The following is a 19,659-nucleotide window of genomic DNA, read 5'->3' on the forward strand; positions in this document are numbered from 1 at the left end:
CAGTCTGACAAAGTAGTTGGAAGTGTTGTCCAGTATTTTGGTGTCCTGGAATAAGATACTGTGCCCTGTTTGAGTTAGGCTATGTTCAGCCACTGCTGATTTTTCAGGCTGTCCAAGTCTGCAGTGTCTTTCATGTTCTTTTATTCTTGTCTGGATGCTACGCTTTGTGGTCCCGATGTAAACTTGTCCACAGCTGCAGGGTATACGGTATACTCCTGCAGAGGTGAGGGGGTCTCTGCTGTCTTTTGCTGATCGTAGCATCTGTTGTATTTTTCGGGTGGGTCTGAATACTGCTTGAAGGTTATGCTTTTCCATAAGCTTTCCCATCTGATCAGTAATTCCTTTGATATATGGCAAAAACACTTTTCCTGTAGGTGACTGTTTTTCCTTGGTTGTTTGATTCATCCTGGGTTTGATTGCTCTTCGGATTTCATTTCTGGAGTAGCCATTTGCCTGAAGTGCGTGGTTTAGATGATTAATTTCCTCATTGAGAAAGCGCGGCTCACATATCCGTCTTGCACGATCCACTAATGTTTTCATTATGCCTCTTTTCTGTCGGGGGTGGTGATTGGAGTTTTTGTGTAAGTACCGATCAGTGTGAGTTGGTTTCCTGTAGACCTTGTGACCTAACTGAAAGTTTGCTTTGCGGATGACCAAGGTATCCAGGAATGAGAGTTTTCCCTCACTTTCTTTCTCCATTGTGAATTGTATGTTCAGGTGGATGTTGTTGAGATGATTCAAAAACTCCCTCAATTCTTCCTCCCCATGGCTCCAAATGATGAATGTATCATCCACAAACCGGAACCATACACTGGGTTTGTGGGGTGCTGATTCTAGAGCTGTTTTTTCAAAATGTTCCATGTAGAAGTTTGCTATAACTGGGCTGAGTGGGCTCCCCATGGCCACCCCATCCATCTGTTCATAGAATTCGTTGTCCCATTGGAAGTAACTGGTTGTCAGACAATGATGGAATAAGGCTGTTACATCCTCTGGGAAAATCTGATTAATCAGTGCAATAGTGTCTTTTACTGGAACCTTGGTAAACAGGGATACAACATCAAAACTGACAAGTATGTCTTGTGGATTGAGTTTCAGAGAACTGATTTTGTTGATGAAATCTGCTGAATCTTTGATGTAAGACGAGGTTTTCCCGATGTGGTCCTGCAGGAGATCTGCCAGATGTCTAGCTAATTCATATGTCGGTGAACCAATGGCACTCACAATGGGTCGGAGTGGGACTGAATCTTTATGTATTTTGGGGAGTCCATATAGTCTAGGTGGCTGTGCTTCAGTCTTGCATAGTTTTCTGTGCGTGTCGGGATGTAGTGAGGAATTCTTGATCAGCGCATTTGTTAGCCTGGTGATTTTGCAAGTGGGATCTCGTTTTAGTTTTTTGTAGGTGGAGGGGTCCAGGAGTTCCTTAATCTTCTTTTTGTATTCCTCCGTTTTCATGATCACTGTAGCATTGCCTTTATCAGCTGGTAGAATGATGATGTCTGGATCTGCATTGAGGGTCTTGATGGCATTTCTCTCCTTGCGTGTTAAATTGCTGGTGGGAAGCTTTGCCTTTCGTAGAATCCTGGCTGTCTCTCCTCTTATTTCCTCAGCTTCCTCTTCCGGTAGATGACGGATGGCAGCTTCTACATTTGCAATGATGTCTTCCACAGGAATTCTGGTGGGGGTGACTGCAAAGTTTCCTCCCTTTGCCAAGATGGAGGTTTCTTCTGGTGAGAGTTGACGGTCTGTCAGATTGATGACAATGCGTGCATTGTCGAGCATTGGGCTTGTCTGTCTTTTTTCCTGTAGTTTGTTAAACTTCTGCTTCTGTCTGGATGTGTGGTTGGTAAACACTTGTTCCATCTTCCTGTAGGTGAGATTATCGACCTTGTCCCAATCCTGACATCTCATTTTATGGCTGGTGTTGATATGCAAGCAAAATAGCTCCTTGTCTGTGGCAGCAAGTTCTCTGCGGGTAGTGTGGATTCTCTCACGTAAGAGGGCCTGTTCTAGACGGTCATAAATGCGGTTCGCCTGTGTGGTTTTGAAGATTCTTTTAGTTGTGAGTTTGTCAGACTGCACAGGGAAGCCATTGAAATTCACAAGCATAAGCAAAACTTCAACAGGAAAGAAGAAACCTTAAGAATGAACAGAGCATGGGCTCCAGTTCTGAAAAACACCAGGCCAACAAAACACTCCACACCCGACAATAGCCCTGCAGAGAAGATTAGCACATCAAGCACCAATCCATATGCAAAAGAACCTCCTCAGGATTCAGTGAAGCCTCCCGCCATTAGCATTCCACACCCTGGGAAACTCTTACAGGATGACTCAGCTCAACCCCACCCCTCCTGAGTAGATACAAATGACCTACATCTTTTCCACACTGTGACACTGAGAGATCTCTGTCCTTTGGTGCTACACCTCTGAAGATGCCAGCCACAGCTGCTGGCGAAACGTCAGGAACTACAATGCCAAGACCACGGCAATACAGCCCGGAAAACCCCCAACAACCATCGTTCTCCGGCCGTGAAAGCCTTCGACAATACATTAACAGTACTGTTACTGCTGTTATTAATAGGAATACTAACAATAAGCATTCATAACACATTCGAGGTGGGCATAGCTGTGTTGTTCATCTGTTCTGACAAAACAAGAAAAGTGGCTTGCGGTACTTTAAAGGCTTAACAGATTTATGATGGCATACATTTATCTAGTTCAGAAAGTTTACTATGCCATCATAAATCTGTTAGTCTCCATGGTGCCGCATGCCTCTTTACAGTTCATAATAAAGTACAGGTATGTGGCTGTCGACCAGTGTCTTTAAGACACCTCTGCTCTCCCCTCCTTCAGACCTTGGAAGCAATATCTAAAATACAAAACAATTAATTGTTGAATACGGCCCCTCCCTCTTCTGTAGAATCCCTGCAACTTTACCCCTCGTGCTGGGAGAAAGCGAGAGGACGCGCGAGATCCGTTTCCATGAGTCAGTATCTCCAGGGCAAAGCAGCGGTGGGCGTCTTGGAAGTTCTCTGGGGGGTTACGGGGCTATGTGGAGTTTTGCAAAGGAGGAAGCGCAGCTCCGCCGAGAGCCCCAAATAGATACTGCCACCAAGTTGATCCTTGGGACTGACAGTGATAACCAAGCGCGCCCCTGCACCTCAGGCCGGCCATCTGGCTCCAGCCAGCGTGCAGGGTAGGTCATCCTTGGCCACAAGTGGGCTCTGCCGGGCGCGGGAAAAGCCGCCAGCCGCCTCCGCCGCTTCTCTTCCCAACACACCCGCTCGCCTCGCCAGCTGAGAAGGCATTTCTTTCCTCTGCCCTGGCAAAAAGCTCCACGCCTCGCCCGCTTTTGCGTCGTGCGTGTGAGAGTGAATGAAGGGAGCGCCTCCGCGCCTGCCGCTATCAGTACCGGCAGCAACAGCTTTACGGACCGAGCGCGTCTCAGCGGCACCTGGTAACTAAGCTTCCCGCCCCCCCACCTCTCCCGCCTGTTCCCCCCCGCCCCGCGTGCTTCCACCGAGTGGGGTCGCGACTCGCGGCTGTGCGTGAACCTTTCCGCTTGTTGCTGCGCCGTGAGTGCAACCTGCTTGCCTTTTCAGCACAGGCGCGTTTCGAAGGTGTGTGGGGTTTTTTTTAAAAAGCGTATTGCTTTTCTGAGTTGCATTTTGAAGCTAAGGATGGCTGATCAGGTCTTCCTAGAGGTTGGGTAAAGAACCTCGGCTAAGCGGAGATCCCAGTGTAGATGCCCTGTCTCTACCTCGTGTTGTCAGTGGCAAGAAGTAAAGTTTGCAAGCGACCTGCAGCCAGCCCAGTTTAGGGACTTGCGTTCCGAACGGTCTACGAGCTGCATGCGTTCAAGGTGCCTTTGATGTTTGTGTGTAGATTAGCTTCTAGGAAGAGGACTGTTGCTCCCCCCATTCTTGTCACCCCCACCCCCACCCCGGTTCCATCCTTCCTCTCCAGCCCACACACGCGATTTGCTTAAGGGGGGGGGGAGTGATCATATTAATAAGAAGTGGTAAATGTAAGACCAGTTTCTCTTTCTAGAGAGAGATTACAAAGAAGAGCTCGGGAGGGGGAGAGCAAGAGCGAGAACTGTTCGCAGCCAGCCCAGCCCCTGTACAGGCGCTTGCGAGGAGGGGTGGGAAGTGAGCGTTGCTGCTGGTCGTGGCTTAAACGAGCTGCCTTTTGCAACCGCGAGGAATTGATCTAGGCACTAGGGGGGTGCTGGATGTTCGGCTGGGTGTTCCTGCGGCTCGGCGGCGACATGGAAAGAGCTCTTTCTGATTGCATTTGACTTGCAATGCCGGCTTCTCTTTGGAATGCAAAACCGTGCACAGGATGAAATCAGGTTTGTTATGACATTCTCTTCTGTATGCCCCCCTCCCCACATGTCAGAAAGGATCATAGCAACAAGGCAGTGTCAGTCACCTCATTACAATGTCTCGTGTGCTATTCATTGGAGATTTTTTTTCAAAAAGGGAGATGATGAATCTTTTATGCAGCTGGTTTCTTGTATCCATACAGGAGCTTTACAATTTGCACTTGATTGCAGCTATAATCTTTTTCTTGTAAGATCCGCTTTCCTAAACTGATGGAAAATAAACACAGATGGGAGGGGGGGTTCAAGCTGTTATGAGGCAATGGTTGGGTGTCTTTGCTGCTGTCCACCCTTTCAGCATTTTCTACAAGCTCCCCCTCCCCATGTGAGTCTTCAATCTGCAAAGCAGTTGGAAGGAGCAGATGAGATTCAGTTTAGGTTACTGTATCTTTGGAAAGTGAAAGAGGTTCTCTTAGGCAGTATCTGTTGCTTAGCTTTCTTCCGTGAGTGGAATTAGGAGATGCTTCGGCACCGTTCCTTCCTGTCCTTTTTGCTAAAGAGGAATATCTTGTTTCCTTCTACACCTTACAGGTCACTCTTCCAGAATGCCAGAGGAAAGTTCCCCAAGGAAGACTCCCCAGAATGTCCCATATCAAGACCTTCCTCATATTGTTAATGCTGATGGGCAGTACCTGTTCTGCAGATACTGGAAGCCTGCAGCTAAGCCGAGGTGAGCACTGATGAATAGTGCATTTGTTGTGTGTCAATACCCAAGACGCCATTTGTTCAGCTTCACTGCTGTTTGTATTACTATATGTGCTTTTCACAACAGTTTCTTATAGCAAGAAACTTCCTATGCAGGGTAAGCACTTTGATCTTTCTGGATTTGCACTGGAGTTCTGTTGAAATATTGCACTGGTGTGCTTATTGATAATCCTGTTCTAAGAAGTTAAATGCTTGAGCAGTACGTGTTAGGGATCTGGCCATGAAGCACTCACAGCCTCTTCCTTAGGGCAGGCCTTAATTCTTGCATGGAAAAGTGCAACTCTCATGTAAAGTTTTGAGAATTTGGACAATTCTGTTTTATTACCTAGTGAAACAAAAACAACACGAGAAAAACCTGTGGATCATGTGTTTCAACTGCTGACTAGACATTTTAATCGAACATTGCTGGTGATGTGAAGTACATGGTTTGATGTGTCTCAGTCCTTTCCATTATTTTTAGACCTAGCAAACCAAGATTTCAGATTCCTGTTTTATATTGCTAGAAATACCAGTATGATGACCAGGCTTTCATGTGTTTTGTATAATTTCCCTATTCCTAAATTTATAGGTGTACTTAGATGACTGTTCCTTGTTAGGCGGCTGTGAATTTTGGATGAGCTGAAACAGAGTTCCAAGGATATGTTTAGGTTATGGCCAAATTATTACATAATCCTTTTTAAAAACTCCCAACAAATAATGTCTCCTTGTTTGGCTCTTCTGTTTCCATATTATCTGCTGTATTCTGGAAGGGCAAATCTTGTAGATTATCATTCATTAAATGTCATTGTTATCCTTTTGCTGACCACTGTAGATATACTGGTATGTTGTATATAAATGCTAGCTTTAGCTAGGAACCATAGTTACATATGGAAAAGGATAAGACAGTTGTTCTGTTCTTTGTCGTTCGTGCAAGCCAACAGGATAAGCTATGTTTATTTTTACATTGCCAGGCGAGAAATCAATTGTGGAAAATGGCTACCCAAGGAACAGTAGGAAATTCAGCTTTCCTGTCTTGGTGGATTTTGTAGCTGTCTAACTTCAGTGCTCAAAAGCCTTGAATGTTGTACTAAATGATTGATGTCAGGCTGAAGACAGGAATGTGAATTGCCCATATGTCAGATCCACGAATATCCTAGTAACCTGTCTCCAGCATCCTGGTAACGTGTCTCTCATAGCCTAGAAACCTATCTTCTGCTTCTTAGAAAGGAGGAAGAGTAGCTAGTACAGAGCAAACATGAATCAGTTGATCTTCTTGGTGGTCATCCTCCATTTTCAGGCTTCCTCGAGGTTATCTACATGCTTCATAATTCATTCCTGTGAAGTTGGAGACTGGCTGCTAGGTTTGATGGATTATTGCTCTGTCTTTGGGTGTATAGTCAGTGTATGACACGCAACTTATGAACCATTGGAGTTGTTTGAAGATCCACCAAAGCAGTTCTTTGAACAAAATGTACTCCTTCCTGTTTGTCCTCCAGCGCATTTCCCAAATTCTTCATGAAAGGGATCTGCTGGTATGATTTTTTTCTTAGTTCTGGATCTGCCTTCACCTTTGACCTAAATAGGAAATCTCCTCCGCACTCCGTGAAGTCTCCTCAGCACTCCATAAACAGGGTATTGCTGCATCATTTCATAACTGTTGCTTTAGTAGTTCACACTGTGATACATTGCATGAATTCGAGTAGCTTTATCTTTGTGGGGTCAGTGGACAAATGTCACAAGTAATTATGTTGTCTTTAAAGCAATGATCTTGGCTTGCCATGTCCACTTGATCTGGGCAGCAGCTCCAGCAAACCCAAGGGGAAGGTTTATGGCACTGCCTGTAACAGTGCTGGCATCAGCGTAAAGATTTCCTCTAGTGAACAAATCCAGTATCAAAACAAGCTTCTTCTGTGAAACCAGCCTGTCACGTATTATAATGCTAATTAATCATTAACTGCCCACAGTGTTCTTCAGTGAGTTGCAGAACTGCATTCCCCTTTCATGTTTAATTTCTTAGCAAATTAGTGGTGTTCACAAGAGTCTTTGATCAAGAAATGAAAGGCCGATAACATAGTGAAAGTTAGAACTTGGCGTTTCATTCCTTCTGGTAACTCGTCTTTTCAGAGCCCTTCACACCAAGCAGCTAATTGAGAGTAAGAGTGCCCTGGTTTTGTGACAACAAAGTAAACAGGATCAGTGCTGCTCACTTACAAGTGGCTGTCAAGTGTGTGGACCCATTTATTTTTAGTCCCCATTGTATTTTGTGTGAGAGTGTGAGTGAAAGAGATAGATAGTAGGCTTTTGAATAATTTGTCCACATTTGACTTCCCTTGGATGATCTTAAAATACTCAGATAATGGAGAAAACTCATTCCTCACTATCTTCCAAATCGCCCTTGATTTTCCCGTTTCATGTTTAGAAGCTTCCTGGCTGTAGTCTAATTTAAAACGACAAACCAATATAATAGGTAGCTGCCTTGAATCAGTTTTACAGTCTTGTGAGTTTAATGGGTTCTCTATCCTGGAAGAGGGACAACTATATTTTTATTAGCTGTAATAAGGGGTTCACACTTACCTTTTTTCCTCTGAAGTATAAGATTGGGTTGGAATTACTTTGGTGGTTATGTGAAAAACAAAGGTTGTTAGGTTTCAGGGATTTTCTCAGATATGGTAACTTCTGAATTTTTCACACTGTTTCAGGAAGACACTTCCTTATGTGAAAAATGAAGTTAGAAAACCAGCACATGAGAATTGTACCAACTCAATGTCACTGCTACCCACCCTGCCTTTCAGGAATGTTAAACTTGAAGATGTGCAGGCTTAATCTTCAAATGCATAGCACCACGAGACAACTTGCTGAAATGGTTGTTCCTGAATCCCAGTTCCTGTTGTAAGAAAACTGAACCAATATATTCTGAAAGCACTACGCCAATTAACTTAATTTTTTTCTCAATTTGCATAATTTATTCTGGTTTTAGTGTTTCAGAATTTGACATACATAAGAATGAAAGAGGTGAATCAAGAAAAGCAGTTGGAACACAGGGTCAGATGCTGTAGAGAAGGATCCAGCACTGAGGAGCACACCCTGAGCCTCTGTGGCTCTGTTGTTATAAGCAGAAACAAAATGCACATTTTTCTGTACAATCACAAGAAAAACCTAACTGAGTGCTTCTCAGTGTTCTCATCTCTTCTAAATACATGCATATACTATGTTATTTCTATGTCCTATTGTCCTTGTAACCCATCAAACAGATGTGACATAATAAAGTTGGTTTGGTGCCAAGAGAAGTGATAGCAGAAAGAATGGCAATGTTACTGTATTGCAAGTCAAAGAGGCTGGTGGAGATGGGTTGAGTCATTGGAAAAAGATGACTTTGGTTGTGGTGAGGAACTATTGAAGTAGCACATTGCTACTGAGTCAGGGGAAGGAAGAGTGTAGAAAGAAGGGATAGGGAAAGGAAGCCATGTACTGTTTTTTGAAATAGGGAAACTGTGTGTGAAAATAATCTTTGTGTGTAAGTGTGAGCATATCTCTGCTTCAGTCAGGTTTTTCAACACACCTACAGCTTTGGGTGTAATGTACAGGTGAGCTTTGGGCTCACCTGTACCTGCTGGGTGCCACACCCTTTACATTTCCCAGTGTATGTGACAAACACAGATGCCTGCAACACTGTGAGGACCAAACTATATGCAATATTGAGAATTCTGTGAATGAGAATTTTTAAAGGTAAATAGCATCAGTGAGGGGCTTCATTTGAATCAGGACTCTATCAGGAAGAGGGAGGTAGCTGTGCTCTTGCTAGGCCACTGTTTGCCTTGTTGGGGGCAGAAACACAGGCAACTGTGTGTTTTTCTTTGTGGAGGAAGAGCAGCTCTGGGAAGCTAACTGAGGTCGAGAAGAACAGCACTGGGAAAGGCTCCACCCCTCCCCAGCGCTGCTTACTCTTAACGGGTCTCCCAACATCATATCTGGTTGACCCTGTGAAATGCAATTTTGATGATCAAGCAACAGCACACTATATAAGATGGACTAGGTGGAGGAAGTGTCTAACTTTTCCCTTAAGGATGGACCTTTTTTTCCTGCTGCGTGGCAAAGACTGAAGGGTGGCTTATCATTTGACTCAGTTATCTTAGCAGAGAAATGCAGATGCGTTAGTCTACCCACATATGCTGTTGGACTTGTTAAACTTGATGTGTGGTGTGGCTAAGTTCTTTGAAATGCACAAAGGTATACTAAGTGTGGAATATGGGTTGGGATAATTTAGGCTTGTTGATTTACTTCTGAAGAAACATTTTGTTACTAAGAAGTACTCAAATTTCTGGTAGTAATTTTAGTTATTTATTGTGCATTATTTATAGTTTGCCTTGCTCATTTTGATGCAAGGTGGATTACTCAGTCTAAATCAGTGCAGTCAGTATGATGATACATTCATTAAGCAATGTGATAGGACTAGGATTGCAGAAATTTGAAACAAAGCTGTCTTCTGAATAAAGCATAACTATTAAGCATGGCATACTAAACAATGTAAAACATGGTATGACATCAGTAGAAACACAGTGCATTTTCCTGGGCCAATCTGTTATGATATAGCCCTATTTCCTTTATAAAAATGCCCTCCTGAACGAAAAAGCACAATTACAGGCAATTGTTAATCTTGCCCATCTGCACTTGAAGAAGGCTCTGCTCAGATGCAAGAAGTTGTTGTTGTGGGACGTAGGTGGAGAGACAGTCTTGCATATATGAGGGTCCAAGGACATGAAGGACTTTGTATGTGATAGCCAGTATCTTGAACTGGGCAGCCAAAGGAGTGATGCATAATGAATGGTAAACACGCTTGTTTCATCAACTACCAATAATAGTCAAACTGTGGCATTCTGCATCAGCTGAAGTCTCTAAATTGATTTCAAGGGGAATCCTTTGTAGAGTACATTACAGCAGTCTAGTCTTTGTGTTACCATGACATGGATCCAGGTGGCCAGATCAGTCAATTCCAGGTTAGGGAGCCATCTCCTTGGCTAAAATAAGTTGCTAAAAAGCGTGTTTTGCAGCTGTGTTATCTGGATTCTCTGGTGGTAATGCTGGATCCAGTATAACCCCTAGGCTCTTAACTGAGTCAGCAAATGTCAGCTGAACCCCATCAGAAATAGAAAGCACAATGACCATCAAGACCTTAGGCTTCCCAACCAGCATTGCCTCTGTCTTTTCAGGGATCAGTTTCAATTTATTCACTTTCAGCCATTTACAGCAGTCAAACCATGGCTCAAGACCTCTTCTGCATCACCAGGGGATTTGGATAGGAGATACAGAGCTGGTTGTCATGAACATATAGAAGATGTTCAACTTCAGAACTATAAATGATTTCTCCAAAAGGCTTTACATAGAGGTTGAATAACATGGGGGATAAGGTTGCACCCTGTGGAGCCCCATAGGACAACTCCCCCTCTGAAGATAACTGGTCTCTAGTGGCAACCTTCTGAGTCTGATCTGTGAGGAAGAATTTAACTCAGTTCAAGGCACATCCCCTGTTACCTACTTCTGCCTCCAAACACCTCAACAGGATGGCACGATTTACCATATCAGAAGCTGTAGATAAATCCAGTAGGAACAAAGTAGCATTGTCTGTCTACCTTCAGGCAGAGGTCATCTGCTAAAGCCACCAGGGCCATTCATGGTCCTCCTGACTGAAAGGGGTCCAGAGCAGATGGAGTTATCCAAGAAGACCTGGAGATGGTCTGCTAGAACTCAATATAATTACAGCTGTAGCCACACAGTAAAAGTACAAGTTCAGGGCAGTTCAGAATTGTTTGAAAGATCAGGTAATCATTAATGCAGGAACATAGCTTTAAAAACCATACCACGCAACTGAGGGATATCATTCTTGGTTAAACATAAAGTCCCCCCCCCCCCGTAAGAACTGTATGTTACCTGTTAGTGGAATTAATAATAGCATGATACCAAGCTGAAATAAAATTTCAGCAGTTGAGTTTGCTGTACTCCACTTTCTCCATTTCAGTTCTATTCTCTACTTTTCTAGCATTTTTCTGCCATGGTGAATCAATTCAGTGTACACTTTCATAAATAGCTGCACTTTTTGTGACCATTTTTGGCTATATAACCTATCCGGGTCTTTTGAGGTAAAAATACATTTATTCTGAAGATAGGGCTCTGCTTCTTGGCAAATTCAGTCTCCTAAAATGAAATGTTAACAAAGTTTTTTAAAAGTGCTTTGGAAATGGATATGTCTAGATGTCTGTGTGAGAGGCCCTGCTCCAGGTTCCAAAGGTACAGTAGTGTTGTGTATGCTTTAACCCTATTAACCTGATACAGTCCCTGATTTCTAGTACCTCTACCTGCTCAGTCGCTGTTTCTATTTTTTAAAATGGTTGCAATGCTACTGTGTTGTGACAGACCCATGTGATAAAAATACAGTTGCTTATGGGTTGCGCAGAACCCACATTTGTGCCCCTTTGGTTGAAAATTTCATTTACTTATTTATTACTTTTGCAGTTCAAAGGATTTTTCAGGTTCCAATTTGTGAGTGCTAACAAAATGGCAGACGCCGCAGCAGTGGAGGGCTGCTCGATAGATTGCACCCCCACCATGATCACATGAATGGGTACATCCAATAGTGGAGCTTCATTGCTGGGTGCCAAAATCTTGTCCAATCAGCCAATAGTAGAACTTGGAAGGGGAGGGGAATGCTGGACACCTGTTGTTGCAACATTGCAACATTACAATGCATGTACAAAAGTTTTAAAAAATATATTCATGTGTCTCATAAAGCCTGGAAGGCCCGACACTACACCAATGCTTTCTCAAATGTCTGGAATGAAAAACTTGACACAGTCGATTCCGTGCCACATGATGCAGAAGGCAGGAAGGCCAAGCCAAATCAACATCAATCAAAGTGACCACTTATAAATGCCAGATTTAACTTTGTGTGCAGAAAGGACCAGGGTATACACAAGCAAATTTGCAAAGATTTAAACCCAGCAGAAATCCAATACAGAGGTGAAGAACTGCTGAAATTGAGCATAGCAATTCTAAGACTGACATAATGCTGAGTAAAAAGCCCTCTTGAATTATTCATTTTTGCATCGTTTGTGGAAAGCCAGGAGAGTAGGAGCTTTCCTAACCTCTGCAGGCAGACCATTCCATAAGGTCTGGGCCACTACAGAGAATGCACATGTAGGGGCAGGTGTTGATGTTGCCCATGTGCAAGGCAACACCTGCAGAAGGCCCTGTTCAGAAAGGCACTCTGGTAGATATAATGAACCAAGGCCATGAAGAGATTTGTATGTGATATCTCATACCTTGAATTGAGCCCAGTAACTGATAGGCGGCCAGTGAAGTCACTGCAGAATAGGGGTAATATTCATGCTTCTAGTTCCCGGTAATAGCTGAGCTGCAGCGTTCTGCATCAACAGGAGTCTCTGAGTTAACTTAGAGGGGAGATCTATGTACAAAGCACTGCAGTAGTCAAGTCACAGTGTTACCATGACATGAATTCAGAGGGCTAGATCAGCTGTGTCGAGGTAGGGAGCCATCTTCCAGGCCAGACTGAGTTTGTGGAAAGCATTTTTTACAGATGCCTTAACTTGGTTTTCTAGCAATAGCATTGGATCCAGTAGAACCCTTAGGCCCTTCACTGAGTCCCCAAGGGTCAGATGGACTCCATCGAATGTGGGGATTATAATGTCCTTAGAGATCTCTGCCTTCCCAAATAAATCTGAGTAAATGGAGGGGTAGATAACCCCTTGCCTCTTGTGCACCTCTAGGTATGCGCACGAATACTCACAGCCTGAACAGTTTCACATTCTATGATTGCTGAAGTATGCTGATAATGTAGACCAAATTAGGGGTGTTATAAATATGTCTTTATTTTCTCTTATGAAATGTTGGGAGCATACGGGATTGTGCCAACAGTTCTTCAAAGGCTGAGTCTCCTGCTCTCCACCACATCTTCCATGTTTTAAAAGAAGTGATAAACACAACCCCACTTCAGGAAAGTTAACTACACGACCACGTTTCTTTTACTTGAAGATGAAATAGTGTTATTGTAGCTGGATTGATTCTAATCTAAATGATGCTTGAAGAAGGAAAACACAAGAAGACTGTTTCCTGGAAAAGATCTTTAATGGGATTGGGGGGAACCCCTGATGTGTGTACCAAACAGTGATGTACTAGACCATTTTGTTCTGCTCATAGGGCCAGTTCTCCACCCATGTAATTGAGGAGAGCTGCTAAGGCACTGGTAGCACTAATGGGGCTGTCAGTGTGGGAAGAGACAGTGGGAATGACTTATTCAAGTTATCCTCTCCTGAACCTGGTCAGCTGCCAGCTGGGCCTAAAGTAAGCACCTGAGATATTGCCAGTGCCTCCGGGATATGGTTTGTACCTAATGTGTCTGGCTAAGTACAGCTCTCATCCCCCATCAATTTCTTCACAGATAGACACTGTAGGTTTTTTCACAGTACTTGGGCTGAAAAGATTGCCTACCTTTGCTCTGTAAATAAAGTTGCTTTACATGGGTTGGAGTTTATTATTCAGTGTAGCAGAAATGGAAAGAAAACTCTTTCTCCTTAACATGGGCTTTTGTTTGAAATAGTATACATAGTACATTATTGCTAAGGTCCTGGTGAAATGAAATTGGTCATGGGACGGTAATGTGTGTTTGATAGGTTGCTCAGAGTAGCAAATCAACATCCCAGTCTTTCTATACTTATTAACACAAGTAGATTCTGTTCAGTCTTCTCCCCCACGCCCACACCACATGCATCATCTATTTATTCATATCTCCACTGTTAATGCATTCCTTTGCACCATGGTGACTGCTTCATTAATTTTCAATGGGACACCCTTTTATGAATTTTTCTTACCCCAAAGGGGGAAAATAAGCAGGTATTTTTAATAGATAGTCCTCCCTCTCTTCTTGCAGTAGATGATTGAGACATCCTTCATTAGTCTGATAATTTTTTCCAGACCGCTCCATAGAAACAAAACTCTCTTTGTTTTGCAGTAGGAAAACCAGTGAAAGAAGGCAAACAAGCTGGTTCATGAATAATCATTATTATGATGATTATTACACCATTCAGCCTATGTCTTTTAGATGCATGCACCTTGGGGGTCAGTTAACATACCAGATATGCTGCTCTGTTGAATTTTAAATTTAAAAAATTAGCAATTTGATCATGACTATAGAGGATCCAGTTTAATTAACTACACTAAGAGGAGTCCATTAAAAGTTTCAGCATTTTGTTTTTAAAAAGATGTATTTCTAGTTACCTGCATGCTTTGCATCTGACCGGCAGATGCTTTGCATCTGAAGTATGAAAGCATATGTGGAGTTCCAGTAAAGAAGGTGGATAAATCCATTTCCAACAATATTAATGCAGAGGAGTTAGCCGTGTTAGTCTGTAGTAGCAAAATCAAAAAGAGTCCAGTAGCACCTTTAAGACTAACCAATTTTATTGTAGCATAAGCTTTGAAGAATCACAGTTCTCTTCGTCAGATGCATGATGAAGAGAACTGTGATTCTCGAAAGCTTATGCTACAATAAAGTTGGTTAGTCTTAAAGGTGCTACTGGACTGTTTTTGATTTCGCAACAATATTAAAAAAGTGTATTTCTAGTCCACATAAATGCAGGAAAATAGCAACTATATATGCTGTTTCTTCTGTTAGCAAATACCTTAGCGAACTGAAGTGGAACTTCCAGCTGTTAGAAGTAAGATAACTTCACTTGATGTACTTATCCCTATTCCCTGATCCTTACTTTTTTATTTTTATCTATATTTAATGTTGTCTGCTGGAAACTGCCTCAGTCATTTCAGTCAGTATAGCTTAAGAGTGCAAGTTACGAATGCTAAAAATTAATGGATGGTTTAAAAGAGTATAACAGAATGTGGCATACTTTCTACCCTAGTAATCTCCATATCCTGTTTATATGTAATAAATGGGGAGCATGTAATAAACTTGCAAGGGGAGGGGGGAATCCCAGTGGTAGTGGTGACAACTGCTGCACTGCTTGCTCACTTGCCTCCTGTTCCAGCTGCTCTACATTCCCCCCCCCCCACTTCTTATTGCTGCTGCTACACCTGCCAACCTCAGCAGCAACAGAGTGGGGGGCAGCACAGTGACTCCTAAGCTTCCTGGTCCTCCTGTCTTCCTCCTTCACCCTGCCCATCTGCAATGTTGCTTGGGGGTGGGGCAGCTCCCAGGGGAGTCCCACCATTACAGTGCAATCACTGTTAGTCATCCCTGGCTCATGTGGTGGCAGTGGCAGCTATGGCTCCTACTCTCCACCCCACCCTGGCAGGATCCCACAGGAAGCTCATAGGGAGAGGGAATATCACTTGCTTACCTGCCCCCTTCTGCTCCCTGCCTGCCCTTCCCCCTCCGTTCTACCTGTCTGTCCCCTTCCTTGCCACTCGCAGGGCGAACAGTGGGCACAGCAGCAACTTCCACCCCCCCCTCCCCATTGCAGCCCTGTCACTGCCTATCTGATTCAGGCAGTGATAGCATCTCTGCCTCCCATATGCACTGACAACACTCCTTTGTTTGGGGAGGTTTAAAAAAACCTCCAATAAAAAAAAAGATAGATGGGGTACTTCTTGGCCCCATTGTAATTTAAGCACCATTATAGTAGTGGTAAAACCACTATAGAAATGTGCTAAAAATATCATTTCTGGTGGTAGACTAATAGAAATATGACTAACTTTCCATTCTGACCAGTTACAAAAAATGGAACTGAAATAGAACAAGCTAGAGTCTGATGAATCAACAGAAAAATGCAGCTGGCAAGAGTTTGATCTTGGCGGTATATAAGAGCTTTGTAGTACCATTAATAGGAGTGAAACCTGTGGGTATGTAATCAGATTTCTGTGTGGTCGGTACATTTTCTTCACAAACTTTTATTAACAGCAACAGTTACTGAGCAGCATTTTCTGTTACACAGTAGCATCTCCAAAAAATTGTTGCTCAATAGCTACTGATGCTTCGGTGTTGTTAACATGGCAACTTTCTGAGCATAGATTCAAACTGTCCATTTGCTTTGGTTTTCATACATGTTCGGGTGGGGCTGTGGCTCAGTGCAGGTCATCTTAATATTTTTCATGAAGAAGGTCCAGTTCAAGCATGCCATTTCCAGCTAAAAGGCTAGAGTAGGCATGGTGATTTGGAAGAGCTTTGCTAGAGAACCACTCCTAATCAGAGTAGACAGTCTCAATATTGATAGACCAATGGCCTGACTGAGTATAAAGCCCTTTACAGTTTTCTTGGGGAATGAGAAGCAGGATTTGAGGAATTATGCTTGGAAAATGACAGATAAGGACCAACCATTGGAGAAAGTACAGCTTAGGGGGACTGTTCACTAAGGAGAAAGATCTCAAACTAGTAATCGGAGGTTCTAGCAGGAGTGGAAGCTACAAGATGGTTGCTCTGATGCAAGCATTTTTCAGTCTTTATGGTTTGAGTGCTCCTACCTCACATATCAGGAGAACGTGCTATGCACAATCCTCTCAATATGCACCTTTGCCATTTTTGGTGCCTGTGGCAAAGTGATGAGGTAAGATGATGGTAGATGAGGTAAGAGTGCTAAAAGCGTAACAACTGAAAAGGGTGGTTCCCCCTCCTCAGCAGTTATATGTTAGTCGAATGTATGATAGCTGCTAGGACTGCCACCAAAGCAATTGCTGAAACTAATGCAAGGCCTAATAGGTGATAGTAAGGTTGGGAGGGAGGGAGCTGGCTCCTCCTCTCCCCCTTCATTTTGGCATCACCGAGCCCTCATTAGTCCTTGGTGGTATTTGTGCCGGCTGTATTCTTAGAGGAGCCAGGCATAAAAAACATCTGTGCCTAGCCTATCTGGACAGGACTATAAAATATTTTATTCTGTCTGTTACAAAAAATATCTGATAAAAATACACATGATAAGGTATGTAAAACGTTTTGAAAATTCTAAACCATGATACAAATTCTAAACCATGATACACAAGGACTTTGTAATGTCTACCCAGGCCCTCAGAGAAACAGTGGCTGTCCCAAGGCCACTCAGTGAGCTTTGTGGCTAAGATTGGATTGTCATTGTTATCTCCTGAGCTGAGCTGGACACCTGCTTTGTCTCTTTGCCAGCTATTCCACAGAGATGGCTTGCAAAGGGACCCGGCTTGTGCTCCTCTCATTGCTCTTTAAGAGTATGTTTTAAGACGTCTGGTCTTACTGAGGTCCTGGCTGCTCAAGCTGGTGATGGCAGACCCCACTGGCAGTCTCTTCAAGGGCAGGGGTTTTTTGGGGGGAGGGGTGACAACCCTCCATCTCATCTGCAGCCAGCCTGCTGCTCCCTCCTGGAAGCCAAAGGAAATAATCTGCCTTCCTTCCTTTCCTTATCTGGGCCTTTGTAAAAACACTGTGTGAAGTTACACATCTGATTTCCTAAATTCTCACAAGATTCCTTCTCAGAAGAGTTCAGCCAACATGTATGGTTGTCTGTTGCCAGTTTAACCAATGTGGTGTCCAAACTCTCATGAGAGGAATTGATCTTGTGAGAATTAAAGAAGCCTTATCCTGTTTCAGAAGTCCTGTACAGGTGAAACACCAAAAAGGTAAGGCAGGTTAACTGCGGATTTGGGAGAAGCGGGTGAAGCATGGGAGGAGGTGACAGGTTGCAGCTTCAGACAACAAAACACCTTGAGCCACCACTGACTGGGTCACTCTGTAAATTGCTATGGAAACAGTAGAGATGCCTATTCCAGGGGAGGAGCCAAGGGGATGAGCAAAGGGAGGGAGGGAGAGCTGCCTTCTTCCCTCTGCCCTTTCCCCCTTCTAGTATATATCATGAGTATTCACAGTTCCCTTATTCTCTGTATGCTGAGGAACTTTAGTTTTCTATTTGAGCACAATGTTACTGAGGGTACAGAGAGAGTCTAAAGCCCATCCAGGAGATTTGTTGGGACAAGTTTGGGGGGAGGAGACTTTTAAAGGCCCTCCCAAATAGTAATAATGAAAGGAAAGCACACAGACCAACGACTCAACTTCTAGCAACAGGGAACTGAACAGCTCATGTACACAACGTGCCAAACATTAGTAAAATTTCCTCAAGGAAGGCTTATTGCTGAAGTGATTCAAAATGTTATTTCCACTTTTCAGCAGGAAATAAATGTGAGATGATACTGATCAAGTGCAACAAAATGTACAAAATTTGAAGAAAAGACCATTGGCCAAGAACTGGTGCTTATTTTGGATTTCTTCTAATGCCTATAGTAAATCCATCTATAGAGTGATTTTGCGCTCTGTTAATGTGCAGGGAATGGTTGAGGCCAGATAAGAAGAAGGTGCTAGATGAAAACAAATTACATTGTTTAAAGATAAGGAAGATTTGTATCATCTTTTAAGGAAAGTCCCTGACCTAGCGAAATTAGAGGTGACCAAGTATCTTATGTCTTTCTTCAGGTTTAAGACTCAAAGGTGTAAAAATGTGGCCCTATCTAAAATGGAAAGCAAATGTAATTTGCTGGTCTGTCAGTACATTTAGCCAGTTTATGGCTTGCAAGGGAAGATTTTAATAAAGTTTTCCTGCTGTTACTAAGCTCCACTACAGCAAGGTCTTAAGACTTGTCTATCAAATGGTATAAGAGATTTGATATCTTCATTTTGCCAGGCTAAAGGAATGGGAATCATAAGTAATTAAAACTCTCCTGGAGATAAGTATCTCATTGACCTAGTGGTAAATTTGGAATAGTTAAATGCAGAATTAATAACTCCATCTCATACTCTTGGTTTATAAAAGAATATATAGCTCTTGACATTAAATTTAGCAAGGGCTGCTGTACATTTAAAAATAGCATGAATTGTAAACAAGTATGTTTTCCGATTTACCAAGAAACCCTCAAATGGGAGAAAACCTGTATGGCTTTGTACACAGCGGGCACAATTTAGACCAATATTAAGTATTAAAATCCAATATAAATCACTGAGACACACAGTCTAAGCCTGTTAATGTCTACTTAGAAGTAAGTCTTGCTATGTACAATATAATTTGCTAATAATTGTGCATATGATTGCAGTTTGTAGTACTTAAAATTCCAGTCGAAAGTGCACACTTAATTGGAACTGAGTGCCATTGATGTCACAGGAGTTTTGTATATTATGGCAGCTCAGATTGTTCAAGCATTTTTTTTTCCAGTCTCCAGAGCTAGAGTTTTTAAACTTAAAATAGACTTGGATTTTCAGAACTCAACACAGTCCAGCACAGTAGTGCCTTGGAGGATGCATCTCACCCTTGGATATTATACACAGGATGATAGATTTAAAAGTTTTAGTTGCTTAGTTGAGCTGTTTTGCTGATATGTTACTTAACTGCATGCCCAAGTCATTACTGCACAAGCTCAGAAGAGCAATTATCACCAACTGCCTCCCCAGAAACTTGGTGTTCTCTGATGTTGCTATTCTGAATAGAGTTTTCATACCTACAGGAGAGTAATTCCAACATGTTAGAACATGAAGGGGGCAAAAGGTTAACTAGGCCAACTTTCAGTTCAAAGCAGTTCTGCAGACCAGTAGCCCCCCCCCCCACTGATTAACCTATTCACACCAGATC

The 19,659-nt window shown here is 42.9% G+C and overlaps 1 protein-coding gene across 2 annotated transcripts in view; it reads left to right on the forward strand.

Moving 5' to 3' along the window:
• Nucleotides 1–3,328: 3,328 nt before the first annotated feature.
• The window catches only part of MGLL (monoglyceride lipase), a 103,929-nt gene continuing 87,598 nt past the window's right edge, over nucleotides 3,329–19,659 (forward strand). Inside the window, exons 1-2 of one of the 2 annotated variants that reach the window (XM_054978202.1) lie at nucleotides 3,329–3,454; nucleotides 4,913–5,051. In XM_054978202.1, the coding sequence (XP_054834177.1) occupies nucleotides 3,373–3,454; nucleotides 4,913–5,051 (221 nt within the window). In that variant the 5' untranslated portion in view covers nucleotides 3,329–3,372. Of the gene's footprint in view, nucleotides 3,455–4,069; nucleotides 4,352–4,912; nucleotides 5,052–19,659 lie in introns of those variants that run through there. The other variant, XM_054978203.1, reaches the window with a different exon arrangement.

This window comes from Eublepharis macularius, chromosome 4 (genome assembly GCF_028583425.1).
Source record: "Eublepharis macularius isolate TG4126 chromosome 4, MPM_Emac_v1.0, whole genome shotgun sequence".
Classification (NCBI taxonomy): Eukaryota; Metazoa; Chordata; class Lepidosauria; order Squamata; family Eublepharidae; genus Eublepharis; species Eublepharis macularius.